The sequence below is a fragment of the Sceloporus undulatus genome, chromosome 6 (genome assembly GCF_019175285.1).
Source record: "Sceloporus undulatus isolate JIND9_A2432 ecotype Alabama chromosome 6, SceUnd_v1.1, whole genome shotgun sequence".
Classification (NCBI taxonomy): domain Eukaryota; kingdom Metazoa; phylum Chordata; class Lepidosauria; order Squamata; family Phrynosomatidae; genus Sceloporus; species Sceloporus undulatus.
This window is the reverse complement of record NC_056527.1, coordinates 89,847,686-89,865,491: the sequence shown is the minus strand read 5'-3', so window position 1 is coordinate 89,865,491 and position 17,806 is coordinate 89,847,686. Positions and strand designations below refer to the sequence as shown.

The 17,806-nt window shown below is 40.8% G+C and overlaps 1 protein-coding gene across 4 annotated transcripts in view; it reads right to left on the bottom strand.

Annotated features, from left to right (window-relative positions):
- The window catches only part of LOC121935479 (trafficking kinesin-binding protein 1-like), a 38,209-nt gene extending 25,037 nt beyond the window's left edge, over positions 1 to 13,172 (bottom strand). For all 4 annotated transcript variants that reach the window (XM_042477046.1, XM_042477049.1, XM_042477047.1 and 1 more), the window contains exons 1-2: positions 12,869 to 13,172; positions 109 to 185 (exon numbers count right to left, since the gene is read on the bottom strand). In XM_042477046.1, the coding sequence (XP_042332980.1) occupies positions 109 to 185; positions 12,869 to 13,007 (216 nt within the window). In that variant the 5' untranslated portion in view covers positions 13,008 to 13,172. The remainder of the gene's footprint in view (positions 1 to 108; positions 186 to 12,868) is intronic.
- Positions 13,173 to 17,806: the final 4,634 nt, after the last annotated feature.

Below are 17,806 nucleotides of genomic sequence, written 5' to 3'. Positions count from 1 at the left end.
CAAGGATTAACTGGCTAAAAACTGTGATTATTTCTAGCCCGATGTAGCACTCAGCATAGTGCCTTAACACATTATAGTACATTCAAAATAATAGCAATGGAAAGATACCTCTTCCAGCAGGCTGGTAACTGCATCTATATCATGGTAAGTCTTTGTGATCCTTCCAACCCGCTCAGAGCAAAGTACTATGGAAAAACAAGAGGTGGAGAGGTTATTATTATTATTATTATTATTATTACACATTTATTCATTTATATTTCACCTTTTTCCCAATAATGAGTCTCATGGTGGCTAACATTTTAAAAACAATACAGATTAAAAACACTGCAAAAGTTAAATACTGTAAAAATATAAATTGGACAATCAAACAATCGTATATTAAAACAATTTAAACAATTTAAAATTAAAATTAAAAACAATAAAAATAAGAAAAGTATAAGATGGCACCATGTATAAAGTTAAGCAATTCTATCAAAGGTAGAATAAGCCAGTATAGTATACCTTGTGACCCCAAAAAGCAAACATTTGAAACAATAGCTTGTTTAATTTATTTTAATTTGCGAAAAGCAATTATGGAAATCCAACAGAGTACACACAGGCTGCAGAGACCTCAGTGGGCATTTCCCAGGTAAAACATACATTTGTAGCTACAAGACCTAGATATTTTTTTAAATGCAAAAGATGAGACTCCTAGGAATGCCAAATTCTGCAGGCAATATGTTCAGCAGCTTTTCTGGGCTTCTGTACAGACACAAGGCAGGTAACCTTTAATCTCCTGAATCAATCCCCAGAGCTTTAAGCATGTACTTATTGATCCATGGACTAACTATGCTTGTGAGAGACAAATACTCTGATCATAATCACACCATTTACACTAGTTGTCTATTGGCTTCTGGGATCAATTGAAAAGGCTGATTTTGAGCTTTTAACAGGGATGGGATATCAAAGGATGGGAAATCTGGGGTCTATGTCTTTGGAGGACCCTTCTGGTTTTGGAAAAAAACACTCAAGAACACCCAAGAGGGCCCAACTGACCATTTTCAGTACAAAAAGCTCACAGGGGCTTGGGAACCCTGTAGACCATAATGTGGGCCCTGGTACCACATGAGTGTCATGGGCCACACTTGGCCCAATGCTGCCTTAAAGTCTTTACTGGCTTAGCACCTGATTATTTAGAAGACAACCTACATTCACATGAACTGCCATAAAGCCTGGAAATGGCCCAGCTCCCTGGACCAGAAATAGTGCCTTTCCAAAGTGGCCCCTTATCTTTGGAATTCTCTCCCCATAGAAATGTGGGCAGCCTCCTTTCTTTCTTCCTTTCTTAATCATTTTTATTAAATATATATAAAGACTACCACACACATACTTTATTTATATATTTAAAACATACATACATACCGGTACATACTTAATGACAGAGATAAAATGATATACAGTGGGTTCTTGGAATGCATCCCTGCTGAGGTTTGGCTCCAGGATCGCCCATGAATGCCAAAATCCATAGATACTCAAGTCTTAATATATACAATGGCATAGTAAAATGGTGTCCCTTATATAAAATGGCAAAATAAAGGTTTGCTTTCTGGAATTTTTTGGTTGAATTCATGAATACAGCTGGCCACCTGTACACTATAAAACAGCAAAAACAAGCAATATTAACACTACTGACTTCCCATGCCCAACTGATTACTATTTTCCACAATTTACTATAAAGGTTGCCCTCCACATTTGTGGCTTTTGACTTTTGCGGATTTGATTATTTACCAATTTGATTAATATGTTCTCTCTGGTAATCTCTAGGTCCTCCAGCATGACTCTATGGTCAACATCCACCAAATGCCATGCCAGAGGACCTAGACATTTCCAGAGATGACACTTCTTTAGGCATTTGTAGGTCCTCCAGTGCAATCCTGTGGTCAGCTTCCAGAAGATGTTGACTACAGATTTATGCTGGAAGATCTAAAGATTCCTAGAAAGGTGGTCTCTCAGGTTAAAAAAGCTGGGGTTTTATATGTGGTTTCCCCCCATTTTCATGGGGGTCCTGTGCCCCTAACCTCAGCAAATGTGGAGGGCCGAATGTACTCCCTTTAAATAATAATATATATTTTGCTTCTACATCATACAATCTGTTTAATTTACAAAACCTAAAACCAATGTACAGTGACAAGACTGGAAAAGGAAAGCAATAAACATTTCCCAATGTTTCTTACAGTTATTCAAAACTGTCTCCTTAAACAACATTGTCAATTTGTCCATTTCAGCAAGTTCACTTGTCTTTACAAGCCAACCTTCTGTTATTGGAAAAACAGCATTCTTTTATTTCTGGATGTAGACTATTCTTGCTGCAGCTTTTGTGTATTGTAAAGTCCTGTCATATTTCTTTTCAATGTGTTCATTTAACATTCCCAACAGAAGTGTTTCTGCATTAATCTGATTTTTAGTTTTAAAAGTGTCCTCCTAACATTAAATGTACAGTATTCGAGTCCAGTAATCCATCTGTATACACCTTTCAGGGGATGTTATAACTTTTGTTTTGCTCAGCTCTTTAGTGGTCAGTTATATACCCTGTTAGTGGTTCCAGTTGTTTTGATTGGTTTTTATTGTCTCTGAACCATTTTTCTTTATTTCTGAAATAACTGTAAACCGCCTTGGGAGTATTTCTGTCCCTCAAAGAGGAACATATAAATTACTAATACTAATAATCTCTCAGTCTGTTTTGAAATACAGTACCATACATTTGCTCACATGCTGCCACATCTTTAGCCAAAATAAGGTGTCCTAAGTAGTTGCTCATTGCATACACATATGCATACCTCTATACAACAATTTTTCTCTAAACAACCACAAATCAGACACAGCCATTAACTCTCTGCTTAAGGCCACACAATAAGTCACTCAAGTGACATTTTCTGTGATTCAGAATTAGTTAGCTATATAGGCCAGAATGCTGATTCAATTTAAACTGTGCTTTCTTCCACTTCCCATCCTGCATTAACAACATTTGCAAACAGTGTTAAGCACAAATCTAAAGGTGTCTTTAATAGCATGTGTGAACATGTTCAGCTCTAGCTTCTGGGCTGAAAGGAAGCTGTAATTGAAATTCACTAATTTTACCTCCTGGCAGAGATAAATAATGCTTCAGTCTAAGGCAGAAGCACTTCAGTCAGAAGGGAAAAGGCCGCTCATCTCATGCTAGGAAAGAAGAAATGGAAGCACACAGCCAGGCCAAGATATGGATTGAAAAAGGCATTTCTGAAGCCCGACCAAGCTACTCTACCCAGTCAACCTTGCCCTATTTAACCTCCAAGGGGAGTTGTCAGTTGTGATTAAATCTAAGTTACTCTCGTTCCCTCACCATGCCTCCATACTTTGTGCCTAAGGCTTCTTAACTGAGGATCAGGTTGGCTTGTGGTCTCTCTTTGCAGGAGAAAACAAGAACAAAGTCAATGGCATGCAAGATACAAGCCAACCAACTCTTCCATGTGACATGTCAAAGGCAAAAAAATATATTATTTTCCCAATGGATCCCAGTGTGCAAAACTGGGTCTTCTAAGTACTTCATCTGTACTTAGTACTTCAGAGTACTTAGTATGTCAGACAGAGCTTGGGAACAGTTACTTTCTTGGACCATAGCTCCCATAATCCTTGAACCATCATGGCCATCAGCATATTACGGATAGGTTTGGTGCTAATAAGTCAGTCTGAGACAGATTACTTTGAATTGCAGTCAAATTATTTTTGCTTCTTCAGATATAGGCCTTTGCTAACCCTGCCAGTAATTCAAAGTAGGACTTTCTGCATGCAAGCCATGCACTCTGCTACTGGTTAATAGCTCTTCTCCCTGGAGGAGGAGGTTGTAAACATTTGTCTAATTTTGTTCACACGTAACATACTGTGTGTATGCGTAGGGGGGAAATAATAATCTTCCTAATCCCACTGGGCCAGTAAGTAAAATAGCTTTGCCTTGAAACGTGTGAGCATTTGCCCTTGCAACACTTCCAAAGAGGCTACTGAACTAGAATTCTCCACTCCTAATAATCTGAAACTGCCTTGTGGAAAGAAAGGAATTGGAGAGGCATTTCAGGAAGAGGACACTGTATAGCTAGGAATCTTAGGTTTTATTCAGTCATGACCCTCTGCTCACCTCAACCCCCCCTTCCTTCATCATGGAGACCAGGGCATGCAGAGGGATTAGCAAGTGTTGATTATTGCCATACAGAGCCAAAGCGATCTATTCCAGTCACTACTGTCTCTGACGCGGAAGAAGTAGGTTAACAAGAGACTATCAGAAATGACATCAAATCCCATTATGCTGTTTTTGGAAGCAGACATTATGCAACGAAGCTAGGCCATGCCAAAGCACCCACGATCCCCATTCCTGTAGGTCGAGAGAACATCCCGTCCCCTTTCCTTCTAATTGCCACTTTAACAAGATAGCAAACCCCGCCTCCCTTCTTGCCTTCGTGCCGACTGGCACGTCTCCATCGTGAAGAGACGCCATGTTGGTCCTATATAGTCTGCATGGCCACTCCCTTCCCTGCTCCATAGGGAATCCCTTTGGCATCTCATCACCCAACCGGACCTTAATTGGAAATAATTAGAGCGTGAATTCCGGCAGAATGGGGATAACAAACAACCCAACTGCGCAAGCGCCATAGGCCTTCATTCATCTATCTATTCTGGGCACAGGCTTTGCTCAACATGGACCACCCCCTACCACCTCCTTTGCCTCTACTCCAAAAGTCCAGGGGGAAAAAAAAATCAGATCTGGGGTTTCAATATTTTAGAGGTCAGACAAGGTTAGCATAGTATGTCTTTTACACTGGAGATACGAATGGGGATGCTTAAATAGAACATAGAAGGTACAGTTGGTCTAAAAGGCACAAAAGTACTGTATGCTTCCTTGGAGATGCTTTCAACAATTTCTGCTTCTAAAAAAAGTGTTAGTAATTCTCGCCTGTTTTACAGAAGTGTGGTGAGGAATTTGATTTATTTGCTACATTTGTATCCTACTCAATTCTTGAAGTTAAGGACTCCTAAGGATAACCAATTTGTTGTTGTATGCTTTCAGGTTCCAATTTATGGTGACCCTAAGGCTAGCCTATCATGGGTTTTTCTGGTAAGATTTGTTCAGAGGAGGTTTGCTATTGCACTCCCAGGAGGCTGAGAGCATGTGACTTGCCCAAAGTTCATCCAGTGGGTTTCATGGCCAAACCAGGATTCAAACCCTGGTCTTCAGTCGTTGTCCAGCACTCAAACTACTATGCCATGCTGACTCTCAGGGATAATCAATAGACATTCATAATCAACGAAAGGAACAGGCAATAGCAGGGTTTTCCAAAGTGCTGCTTTTCCCTAGAAGTGCTGGCTTACTACTACTACTACTACTACTACTAATTTATTTCTATCCCACCTCTCCAAAAAGATTGAGGCGGCTTACAATAATAATAAAATTCATACAGTATAAAAATGAATCCCACTATCCCCTCCCTCCCTTAAACAGACAATATAATAAGTCCCTGGCTTACCTCTGACCATGATACACTCCCTAACCTGCCTTGCTTACCAATAGATTCTGGAAGGCCAAATCCACTAGAAAGCAAGAAATGCTGGGCGAACATATCCAGTTTAAAGGCAAGCACAGTGGTTTTTTAAAAATAATAATATATCACTTTCCCCACTGTCACAGTTTCTGTATGGTGATGTCTCAATTGTCTTAGGATCCTTTCACATTTTAGTTATAGCACCATGAGTCCACTTTAACTGCCATGCCAACATCCTATACAAATATGGAATTTGTAGTTTTGGAAGAAAAATATTGGCAGCAGCATGGTTTGGCCCATCATGGGTTTCAGGGGAATAGCTTTCCTATCCCAAACCCATGGTCAGCCTTTCGATGGGACATTGCCAAAGAACCCCTTGTTTGCTACCCTGAGCTCTGAGATGGAAGAAAGTGGGATATAAATGAATAAGCATTACATGAAATATACATGAAAACAGTGTTGCAATGAAAACAGTGGAAATTCCAAAACAAGCCTTTATGAACAGATCAGTTATCAATTCTCAATACCCCCCTAAACTGCAAATTCCAGGAAGTACACATGAAATACACATTTCCAGAAAACTTCAGCCAGTACAGCCCCTGGATGTTATAGTTCCCAAAGGAAAATCTTTCAGCTATTGTGTCTAACTGACAACATGGTAAACTGACTTCCTTGGTAAATTTACAGGCTGGGCTTGAAGTAATAAGCCATCTTCGGTATGTCTCCAGTATTGATCAGAGGCACATTTTAATCTCTTTAACAGAGTAAAGAGGAAAAACCACTCTCTACATGCTCCATGAAACAGTCAACATTTTGAAAATGAGGGAGATCAACAACAACAATGACAATAATAATAATAAAGGTTGAAGTAGGTTCTTTCCAACTCTAGCTTTATAACCATACCAAACAAAAATATGACTTTGTGCATATTGTGCAATAGGGTGCACTATCCCAACTAAACCAGAAGTAATTTGGAGAGTGTTTTCAAAGCATGTTTTAATATATGAAAAGTAATTGCTTATCAACATATCCTTATTAGTGTTAATGTAATTCCTTAAATGGGGGAGTGAGGTGGGGTGGAGAGCTGCCACTTCTTCAGGAATGGAGTCTGACATGTTTCCATTTGGCATGAAATTGACCAGACTAAAATCTAATAGCATAAGAAGCAAAGGAAAACTGAAGTCCCCCCCCCCCCGGGGTCAGGCTCCTCTCCCTACCTCCAAATGGCACATGTACAGTTATCCCATTGCACATGATGGGTTATTGTAGAGGCAACAAAAGGGACATTGCTTCCATTGCTCCACAGAAATAATAATCTGTACACTTAAGGCTGGCTCAATTTGCTAAATGGATAATATACCATAAGCCAGACTGAGACTGCTGTGTGTAAACTGAGACTAATCATGACCTATCCTTGCAAGGTTACTGAAAAGAGCTACCATCTCTGAATGACAGTCAAGCACTTCCGATGCTTTAAAAAGGAGCACATGTAATGAATAACACTGCAATGGGAGGTTTTTTTTAAAACACACACACACTCAAAGCCTGAAGTCAAATAAATTGGATAGTAAAGCTATTTGCAGCCACTGTGGTGAATATGGCTCCTGACAGGACTGTGGAATTTAGGACAACATAAAATGAACAAATCTAGGTTATGCCTCAAGGAGGAATCCTCTGCACACATTGATCTCACTTATGGTACACCTTAAGATCATACCCAAGATACTCTACATTACAGTCCATACAATGTAAGTGTGAGAATTGGTAACTCCATTTTTTTTTGAGAGTCAGTTCGTGTTTGACAGAGGGCTGGCAAGACAAAAGAAAGATTTCCAAACCAAACCCATGGATTATTCAGACAGTGAAAATAATCCTGGTAGAATGCAGGTTGAATTTTTGTTATTCACATGCATTTCAAATGCAGCCAAGTAAGTTCTGGGGGACAGGGACTGCCCACTTAAAATGAGATGGTTGATCTCAAGGGGGGGGGGTGTCCAAATTTTCTTAAAAGATTCACATTTTCGCTCTGTGAGTATCTGATACGAATAGATCTGGGTTAAACCGAGATAAAACTCTGCATGCCTTGAACATGTTTCGAATATATCCACATTGTCGACTCTGTCTTTATTTGCGATACTGACACTTGTGAGCATCAGAACTCACACAGATGTGGTTCCGATAAATAAAAGTGTGAACAACAAAACTGAAATGCATGAGCAAGATTATTCACATAGAAGCGCTAAAAACAAAATCTGAATAGCCCCTCAGAGTCAACAATCTATAAACTTGTTCCCTCCCCAAAACGTGAAACAAAATATTGCTACCAAGTCTGCCAAAAGGAAAATGATTACCATTTCATCATCATTCTATCTTTCATTACATAAGTCTGCAGATATCTTAGGAGGATGATAACCTTTTTTAAGCATTAAACTAAGAGCGCAGTAGTTTAAGAGCACAGGAGCCAGTGTGGTATAGTGATTTGAGCCTTGGACTATGACTCTGGAGACCTGGGTTTGAATCCTGGGTCGGCCATGTAAACCCACTGGGTGATCTTGGGCAAGTTACACACTCTCAGCCTCAGAGGATGCACTGGCAAACCTCCTCTGAAGAAACATGCCAAGAAAACTCCATGATAATTATGGCCTTAGGATTGCCATAATTTGGAAATGACTAGAAGGCACACAGCAGCAGCAACACAATTATATACCAAAAAAGAGACAGTTATGGGAAAATATGCTCTCTCACCCCTTTTGCAGCCAGAGGACCAACCCTAAACTTAGCCTAGTCAGCAAACCTACCAGAGACAAAAGTCTGAAGCAAGAAAACAAGTGACTGGGTGCTGACCTAAACACCTATGGATACTCCACTCACTGTTTCTCAAGCTATTTGATGTGGTGGACTGACAGTCATTTTTCTCCAATGTGCCCGGGACTGCTACCATATTTGGGCCATATTATTTATTATATTTCAGTATTGTCTTGAATCTCATTTTGGGGGAAAGGCATGCTATAAGTCCAATAAATAAATAAAAGTTTCCTGCAGACCAGCAGTTGATGGCTCATGGACAAGAGCTAGTCTATGGACAACCATTCTGAGTAATTTATGCTTCAGATCATATTATAGGGTTCAGAGTGTATGGCTGTTTCAATGATGGTGAACTGTAGACTCTATCAGGCCTAGCCAGCATACCTAATAATCAAAAAGGATAATGGGAGATGTAGTCCAATGCTACATGTACGGCCAAAAGTTTTCCACTTTTCTCCTACTGGCTGAGCCACTGAAAAGTACCTTCAAACTCCCTTGAGTGGTGCCTTTGAAAAATGTCTTCAGTTTCCTCTGCTTTTCTATGGAAATAACCAAGCCATCTCACACAAAAATAAAACAATCACTGTTATAGCCATAATACAGTCAAATCAGTTCATGCCTTAGAAGATCCAAAGAGCTGAGTAGCTGCAGGAAAAGAGCTACAGGATAAGAGCTACCCTCATCATATGAGTCTTCGCTATTTAAAAGAATATTGTGGTAACAAACTGCCTGCGGCTTTTACACAGCCACTAAAATATCATTTATGTGAATAAGAGTTGGCTTCTAGGTGACCAAACTGAGAAATTATTTTTCTTAACAGAAGTCAGTTCTCTCTTTTAGGCCACAACTGATTATAGTTGGTGATATATAGGTAAGACTGTCCTGTCCTACGCTGTCCAGGGAACCAAATGTGCCTTTACTACAGAACATTTCTTTGAATCAGAAATAATACACCTCAGTTCATTCGAAGTCCAGGAAACACAAAATCTAGAATCAAGATCGTATCACCATGTTTAGCATTTAGTGGCAATAAAACATCATGAGGCCATTATGCTGCACTGGTCTTTCACTGTCACAAACACAACCTCCCTGTTACTTAAGATTTTTTTATTATTGTCTTGGTGGAGGCTGTCATATGTTCATATGCACGTAATACAGGGGTAAGTCACCAAGAGACATTACGTGATGACAAGCAGTTTTTAGTGTAGACATTTGGGTGCTGTACTGAGTCTTTGGTCATCCAGGTTCCACTGAGCCATGAAACTCACAGGGTGGCCTTGGGCCAGGCATTCCCTCTCTCAATCTGACCTAACTCACAGGGTCATTGTGGGGAGGAGGTACGCTGCACTAAGCCCAATAGAAGAAAGGCAGGATTCATAAGAAGAAGAATATTTAAATTCAATCCTATGACCTCTCAGCTTCTTGTTGCATGCAAGGTCATTTTACAAATCACACAGTAAACAAGGAAAAAAAGAGTGTGTTTAGTATACACTCAATAGAAAACTGCAGGCTGACAAACAAACCTGCATAATACACGTTGTTCAAACACAGGCTTGTGTCCCTACATTAACAGGTGTGTGAATCTATTTTAAAATCCATAAAGTAGAAAAGATGCCCAGAGATGGTACAGACAACCTTCCAAAAAGCTGGGGATGAGAGAAGATTTCATCTAACATCTTCTGGGGGACTCCAGGTAGGAGCAAGAACAGTACTGGTCATGAGAAACCTTTTAGGATTCAACACAGAATTCAGCATTTCTCATTTCAAACTGGGTTGACCTTGGTTATTCTGTGCTTTCCTACATTAACAGGTATGTCCACCTGTTTAAATATCCATAAAGTGCAAAGATGCCCAGAGATTATCCAACTTCCAAAAGGAGTGCTAACTGGGGACAATGGGTGATCTAGTTCAACATCTCTGGAAGACGGCAAGGAGGAGCAAGGCTAGTACTGATCATAATAAGCTTTTTACGCTTTAACATAAAACACAACATTTTTCATTTCAAACCTTGATTGTTCTTCAATTTAGAGTGTGAATGTTCTGCTCTTTGTACAGGGAACACTGTAAATAATCCTATTACTAAAACATCTCTATAGCAGGAGTGGTCCTACTATTTAAAGAGATAGGAAAATGAGCACTTATCTTCCAAATAGCAGGTTTGGAAGTGCATCTAAACTTTGCAAAAGAAGGGGCTGGGTTAGCAGAAGAGATGTAGCTGGTTTTGCTTCTAGTAACCCCTTGGCTTCACCCCAGTGACCTATCCCTCTACCCTGCCAGACTCAGCTATCCACTGCTCCACAGGTCATGGAACAATTTAACCTCAGCTGTATTCCTGGTTTTCATACAGGAACCGCTTCCCACTACCAACATGTAGCCAATCTTGTTGTTGTTGTGTGCCTTCAAGGCATTTCTGACTTACGGCAACCCTAAGGTAAACCTATCATGGAATTTTCCTGGCAAGTTTCTTCAGAGGGAGTTTGCCATCATTTGAAGCTGAGAGTAGGTGACTTGCCCAAGGTCATCCAGTGGGTTTACATGGCTGAGCCATAATACAAACCCTGGTCTCCAGAGTCATAGTCCAATGCTCAAACCGCTACATCATGCTGGCTCTCACAACCAATCTTAATTACATTCAAATATATTCATTGTGAAAGTAGCTCTCTCCCCCCCCCCATTTTTGTGAGAAAGAGAAAGGACAAAGATGGGGAATCATGCAATCCTTCATATGTTGTTGGATTCCAACTCCTAGGAGCAGGAATCCTGGGAGTTGCAGTGCAACATCATCTGGAGGACCACTTGATTCCTACCCCAGCTCTATGGAAAAACTCCCCCGCCCCGAGGGTTGAAAACTTGTATTATCCCAGATTCCTTATTCAAAACATAATTTCATTGTCTGAAATGTCAATCTTTTCACTTAATTGTCCCCTAAGCACTGCCAATAAGCAGACATGAATCCTCACTCTTACATAGTATGTATGTGTATCTGTGTGTGTATATATTAAAACTGTTTGCATGGAGTTTCCAGAGATTACCAGGTTTCATATCCAACTTTTGTCAAATGGGAAAAGAAAAAAGGAATTGAAGACTTAAGTAAAATAATCTTCATGGAACACAGAGCCTAATTTTCCCACTAAAAGCTAGAGATATCTTCCCAAGACAAACAACAACAAGCCTAGCAGCATCTTAAAGTCTTACAGGTTTGATCTGGCATGAGCTCTTGGTGGAATGCAACCCTCTTTATCAGAGTCTTGCTCCCCAATATTGCTACCCCAAACTCAGATTTCCCACCCCCGTTGCTCTCTAGTCTTGAGAAGGGCATGAGATGTTGAAACAGCTAGGTGCAAGGGCTCCATGACAGTCTTTCCACAGTTTTACAAGGTCAGCAACAAGAAATGGTTAAAACCATCAGGTTGGAAGCCATGTGAAAACTGGCTGTTCTCCTGGGCCTTGAAAAGCATTTTTAACCAAGAAAAGGAAAACAGGTGATGCGATAAAGCGATGGAGGAAGCATCTTCCCCTGCAGATCTATCCGTACCAGGCAGATGTTGGAGTCAAGAGAATAAGACAAGAGGAGAACAAAAGACTTGGCATATCCTTTGATAAAAGTGGATAGAACAACCACACTTCCCAAAAGCACACTAGAAGAAAGAAGGCTACAGACAACAGCAACTTATGCATTCCATATGCACACCTGTTTTGGAATTTACTGGCACACGCAAAGCATTCAAACTAGCATAGTCAAAACAACCTTCCCTCAACCTGGTGACTCCTCTAAATGTGCTCTGCCACCCATCCACCTTCCATCATCCCCGGCAGTATGGTTGGGGACACTGGGAGTTGATGTCCAACTGTTCTGGAGGATTTATTTTTATTGTGTGCCTTTAAGTCATTTCCAGGTGAACCTCTCCTGGGGTTTTCTTGGCAAATTTCTTATTTTATTTCTATGCCGCCTTTCTTCCAAAAAGGACCCAATATAAAAACACTTTAAAACATTTTTTAGAGACAGTTAAAATGACCTAGTTATACAAAGTTAAATTTTAAACATACACAAGTTAAAAAACGTTATCTAAAACACACACCCCAATATAAAACCAGGCTTGCATGATTTAAAAAATCTTCAGAGGGGTTTTGCCTTTGCCACCGCCATCCTCTTAGGCTGAGAGAGTGTGACTTGCCCTAGGGCTGGGCAATACAAAGCAGTCCTTCTGAGGCCCTCATAGCTCCATGCTGAGCCACAAGTGAAAAATGTTTTTTTTAAAAAAAACAAGGAACCTCCAAACCTTTTGTAACAATGTACAATATACAAATATACAATGTACAAATACTGTAGCAGCTGGGTGCAGAGGAAGAGTTGCATCACAGCAAAAGGTGAGGTGGGCACCTAATGAGGAGAAACCTGAAGGTCAGAGATGAGAGTGAGCACAGGGACAGGAAGGAAATTTAAATCCCTCCATGAAGTCCTCCCCAAACCCCTTTAAAAACCCATCTCCCCTTTGCACACTCCAGCCTTTTCTTACCCTCTTCCAGCTCCTGGGAGATCAAATCTGTGTTATCATCCAGCTCAGTATTCCCATTGACTTCATCATAGGAGGCAGGACTGGTCCAGAACTCCATGCCCTGTGAGCCTAGCAGCTCCCCTACTTCAGTGGGAAACATCTACAGGTAGAAAGTCACCTTCCTTTCCCCCACTTAAGTCCTCCCTCTCTGCAAAAAGAGAAACAGATGCAATCCAAGAAAAAAAAGGTCTCAAATGCCTTTGAGACAGATGCCTGTGGCTGGCTGCCTGAGAATCCCACACTCCCCTTCTGTCCTGTTTTTGCAATGCAGCCTCTGTGTGCCCCCACCCACCCTTACTTATAGAGTCTGCTGTCCACCTGCCTGGGAAGAATCCACTTGAAATGGCAAACAGGGAGGTCTGCAAGAAAGAGCTGGGAGGGCTGAAGGCATCTCAGGAATATACCTGTGCAATGCAAAGAGGCACAGGTTGGGAGCTGGAAGATGTGAGAAGCTAAGCTTGGAGGAAGGGTTGGGGAGGGGGAGAAACATGAGCCTCTCCCCCCATTGTCATGCTGCAGAATGGTCCAGCCCAGCTCCATCTTTATGCAGTATTTCTGAATGGGAGGGTGGGTTGATGTGGGTTGGGCAATTTTTTATAAAACACACATAGGCACATACATGCTCTAAACCAGGCAACCACAAATACCTCTCACACTGAATGGTGGGCTTAGAATCCTTACACTTATCAAGCACTGAGAAGGATGGATTTTATTTTAAGTTGCATTTTTAAATTATCTTGATTTTATATATGAGCAAAGACAATGAAGATTGCATAAGGAGATGGCCAATTGAGTTTGTGTTATATACGACATCTTGTTGCCAATGCACGCCTTCACTAGAAAGTGGTAACGGGGAAAGCCACAGGACCAGGACCTGATCCGTAGTTCTATAGAGAGAACTTAACAAGTGGTATTTGGGGGGAATAGAGATCAGCATTAGCACCTGTTGTTTTGGAGTTGTTGTTGTCAATGTGTGCCGTCAAGACATTTCTGACTTATGGTAACCCTAAGGTAAACAAGGTTTTCTTTGTGAGGTTTGTTCAGAAGGGTTTGCTATTGCCTTCCTCTGAGGCTGAGAGATGGTGACTTGCCCAAGGTCACCCAGTGGGTTTCTGTAGTCGAGTGGGGGTGCAAACTGGGTCTCCCAGTGTCCTAGTCCAACACTTAAACCACTACAAGTCCCTCCTTGACTCTGGAGATCCACTGGCTAGTCTTGGGCAAGTCACACTCTCTCAGCCTCTGAAGAAGGCAAAGGCACCTCTACTCTGAACAAATATTGCCAAGACAGTCCCATGATAGGTTCACGTTAGGGTCTCCATAAGTCAGAAATGACTTGAAGAAGGCACATAACAACAATTGTGTGTTGTTACAGGGAAAAGGGCAAATTTAAAGAAGGCAGTAACTGAAATAATGTGCATATATGCGTAGTGCTTAACATACTTACAACACACATATTGAGAATACTGTAGATAATTGAAGCATGGTACATTGCATTTCTTTGTAAAGGCCAAGCAAAAGCCAAGGTAGTGGGTAGTGACATAATTAAGTTTGATTTGACTAAGAATTTCCTTATTTGCCTTCAGAGATCTGGGGAATAAAGCTACTTACTACTTCACTGCAACAGACTGTGTGTAAAAGCTTGGGCAGACTCTTACAAGCAGCATGCCACTGGGGAACTAGGATTTACTCAGGCTGCATCTACACTGCAGAATTAATGCAATTTGACATTGCTTTAACTGCCATGGCTCAATACTACTGAATTCTGAGATATGTAGTTTTGTGAGATATTTTGCCTACTCTCTCAGAGAGCTTTGGTGCCAAAACAAACTACATTTCCCATAGATGGAGCCATGACAGTTAAAGTGGGGCCAAACTGTATTAATTCTGCAAGTTCTTTTTTTTTTTTTTACACCATGAATTGCATAAGAGCCTATTAGCTCTTATTCAGAGTTCACTAACCACCTTTGATTTACAGATAGCCTACATATTACATAGGTTTCCGACAGCCCTCATGGTTTCAGTAAACATGGCATTCTAGGCAATGCTAAAAAGGTTTTGAGTAAGCCTTGAATAATTTACACTGGAGCTTTAATAATGGAAGAAGTTTTCACTGAAAGGAATGGTAATGTTGCCAAAAAGGGTGGAGAATGACAGGGTAGTAGTAAAGATGGAAGTGATCCGAGGACACAACTACAACTGACAGTTTAGCCAGATGCTGAGAGGCCCAAAAATCTTCACTTACCACACCCTGCTACAAAGAAGGAACTAAGAAGTACCAGTGGTTTTGCAAGACCTTTCCCATGTGTTACGGTCTTATATTAGATAAGGGTAGGGATATTTTGGCACTCTAGTTGCTTTGACTACAGTTCTCAAAATCCTTTGCTATTGGTTATGTTGGCTGGGGCTTCTGGGAACTGAAGTCCAAAACGTTTGGAAAGCAAAAAGCTTCCCAGCCATGATCTAGAGGACATTTTAGTGCTTGCGGCAGAAAAATGTAAAGGACATTCTGCTTCCCATTGATGAAATGGAGACCAATTTTCTACAATGTTCTACTATGTATGCACTCTGAAGAAATGAACTGAAGCCTTATACAGATTTTGTCCATTTTGACAAAGGCTATAAAAGGGATCAGGTCTGTTGATCTCCTACTCTGTCATACCTAAGGGCATCCAGAACCCACCAACTGAAGCTTCCACTTCTTGCCATTTCACTATGGCTTCTTAAAGGCATTCATTCCACCAAGAGATACAGGAAAATGTATGTATGTATGTACCCATGTACTTATGTGATCTATTACACTGATATTCTTCCTTTTTCCAGTGAGATCAAGGTGCATGGCTTCCCCCCCCCCCCCCCCCAATTTATCCACATAATCTGTCTATGAGGCAGGACAACAAGAGACATACCCTCCAAATGTTCAGATTTGGCAAGGACAAGCTAGATCAATCATCTGCTGTCCCACTTTCTCAACTGCTTTTAAAATGTTCCTGTTTCTCCCATCTCTTCTGACTTTCCCCCTTTGTCCTCAGCATACTTCAGTTGCTGCAAGCTGAGTTCAAACTGCAAAAGTATTTGGCACTCATTTAATTCATCAGCAAAGAGAGAAGAAGAGAGAGTAGCATCTATCCCTTCCCTGTAGACTCAGGCAAAAGGTACTGCTGCATCCTTTCCTAGCTTATGTGTTCATCCTCCTTAATAATGCTTGCCATCTTGATGACAGTCCAATATTGCTTGGCCACACATGCCCCAGTTTTCAGCTGTGAAATGTTGAAGGGTTTGCAGTGTGCCGACACAAGGTCATACAATAAGTTTCATGGCGAAGGCAGGAGCAACCCAGACCAATAAAAGGTGTTCAAGAACTGATTGCAACAGAATGAAGCAAGGGGCACACGTTACTGAGACAGCTAGAGATGGAGAGAAATATGGACAGATGTATGTAGCACATGGATAGGTAATCTCTCCAGTATTAGCTGTCCAGTTTTGGTCAATGTGCTTACAATCTGATTAGCTACCCAGGGGATCTTTAATAAGAAAGATTAGTTGGAAGGTTCAGCGTGGGTGTCATGACTCAGATCTTGCCTTCTTGTTTCCCTAGTAGATTCCCCCCCACTCCACCCCTTTCCCCTGTGAGAAATTGGGAGGGATGTAAGAAACCCCAAAACCTGGAGTGCTTGGGTCCTGTTTGACTACTCTGATCATCCATCTGGCAGGGTTGGTTGGTGGGGATAATGGTGATTGCAATCCTGTATTAGGACACCTGCAGTTCAGAAACACCTGGCTAGGGATAATTCCAGGACAAGCTATATGGTTTTATAGGGCTGGCAGAGGGAAAAGGCCAGCACTTCATCCCTGATGCCACTATCATCAAATCCATATGCAATTCTCTTTTCTCAGACAGGGGCAGTTCACACACAGACAAAATACAATTTGGAAAGAAGAATGCTACAAACTGGGAAGAGCCCTCTGATTTATCTTTTACCAAATGGAGATCAATAATTTGGACTCTTAATTCTCCTGAAGAAGTCATCTCAAAAACATAAAGATAGTGATCAGTCAGAAGATAATTTTTATAGCATGTGGTACCTTTGCTGAAGACCCAAATATTCTAAAGACACCAGATCCTGTCTGATCTTGGAAGCAAAACAGGGATGGCCCTGGTGTGTACTTGGATGGGAGAACATTAAGAAAAGCAGGTGATGTAGTCTATATTTCAGAGGAAGGAATTGGCAAAGCCACTTATGAGGATTCCTTATCTAAGACAACCTATAAAATTCATGAGGTCACCATAAGTCAACAGGTCTCTTGAAGGCACATACATAATTTTGCTGAACACTTAAGTATCTCAGTTGACTATTCTCAGCCTCTTTATACTCACACAATCTATGGAATGATGCAATATCAAATCTCTTTTCAGAATCGGTTAGGAAATGATTTGTGACTTGCATTTCCTCATGTTATCATACTAAACTTTATCATTTCACATAGACTGATGTACACTCTGCTCAATGGATGATTATTGTCTAGTATTGATTTTATTCTTTTGGTTCCATTTGCATGCTTCAATTATTTAATTTTAAAAAATGTTTTACAAAAAAAAAACCTTTGTAAGAGCTGCACTGATATTCCTGGGTTCAACATTGGTTTGGAGGTTATTTCAACTAGAGCTTGATGACATTGTGTTTTAAGCAACATTTCCAAGCTCCAGGTCCAGCTCAACACAACTGGAGGTACAGGCGGCTGAGACATCCCAAGTGCAATACTTCTCTGAAAACGTGGAAATATTATTCTCACCCTCTTAATCTAAATTCTGAAACCTGAAACAGGATGTCTGTTGCCTCTCAACCATGGCTTCTCCAGAAAGAAAGTGCAATTGAATTTTGATCTAGTATAGCAATAAAA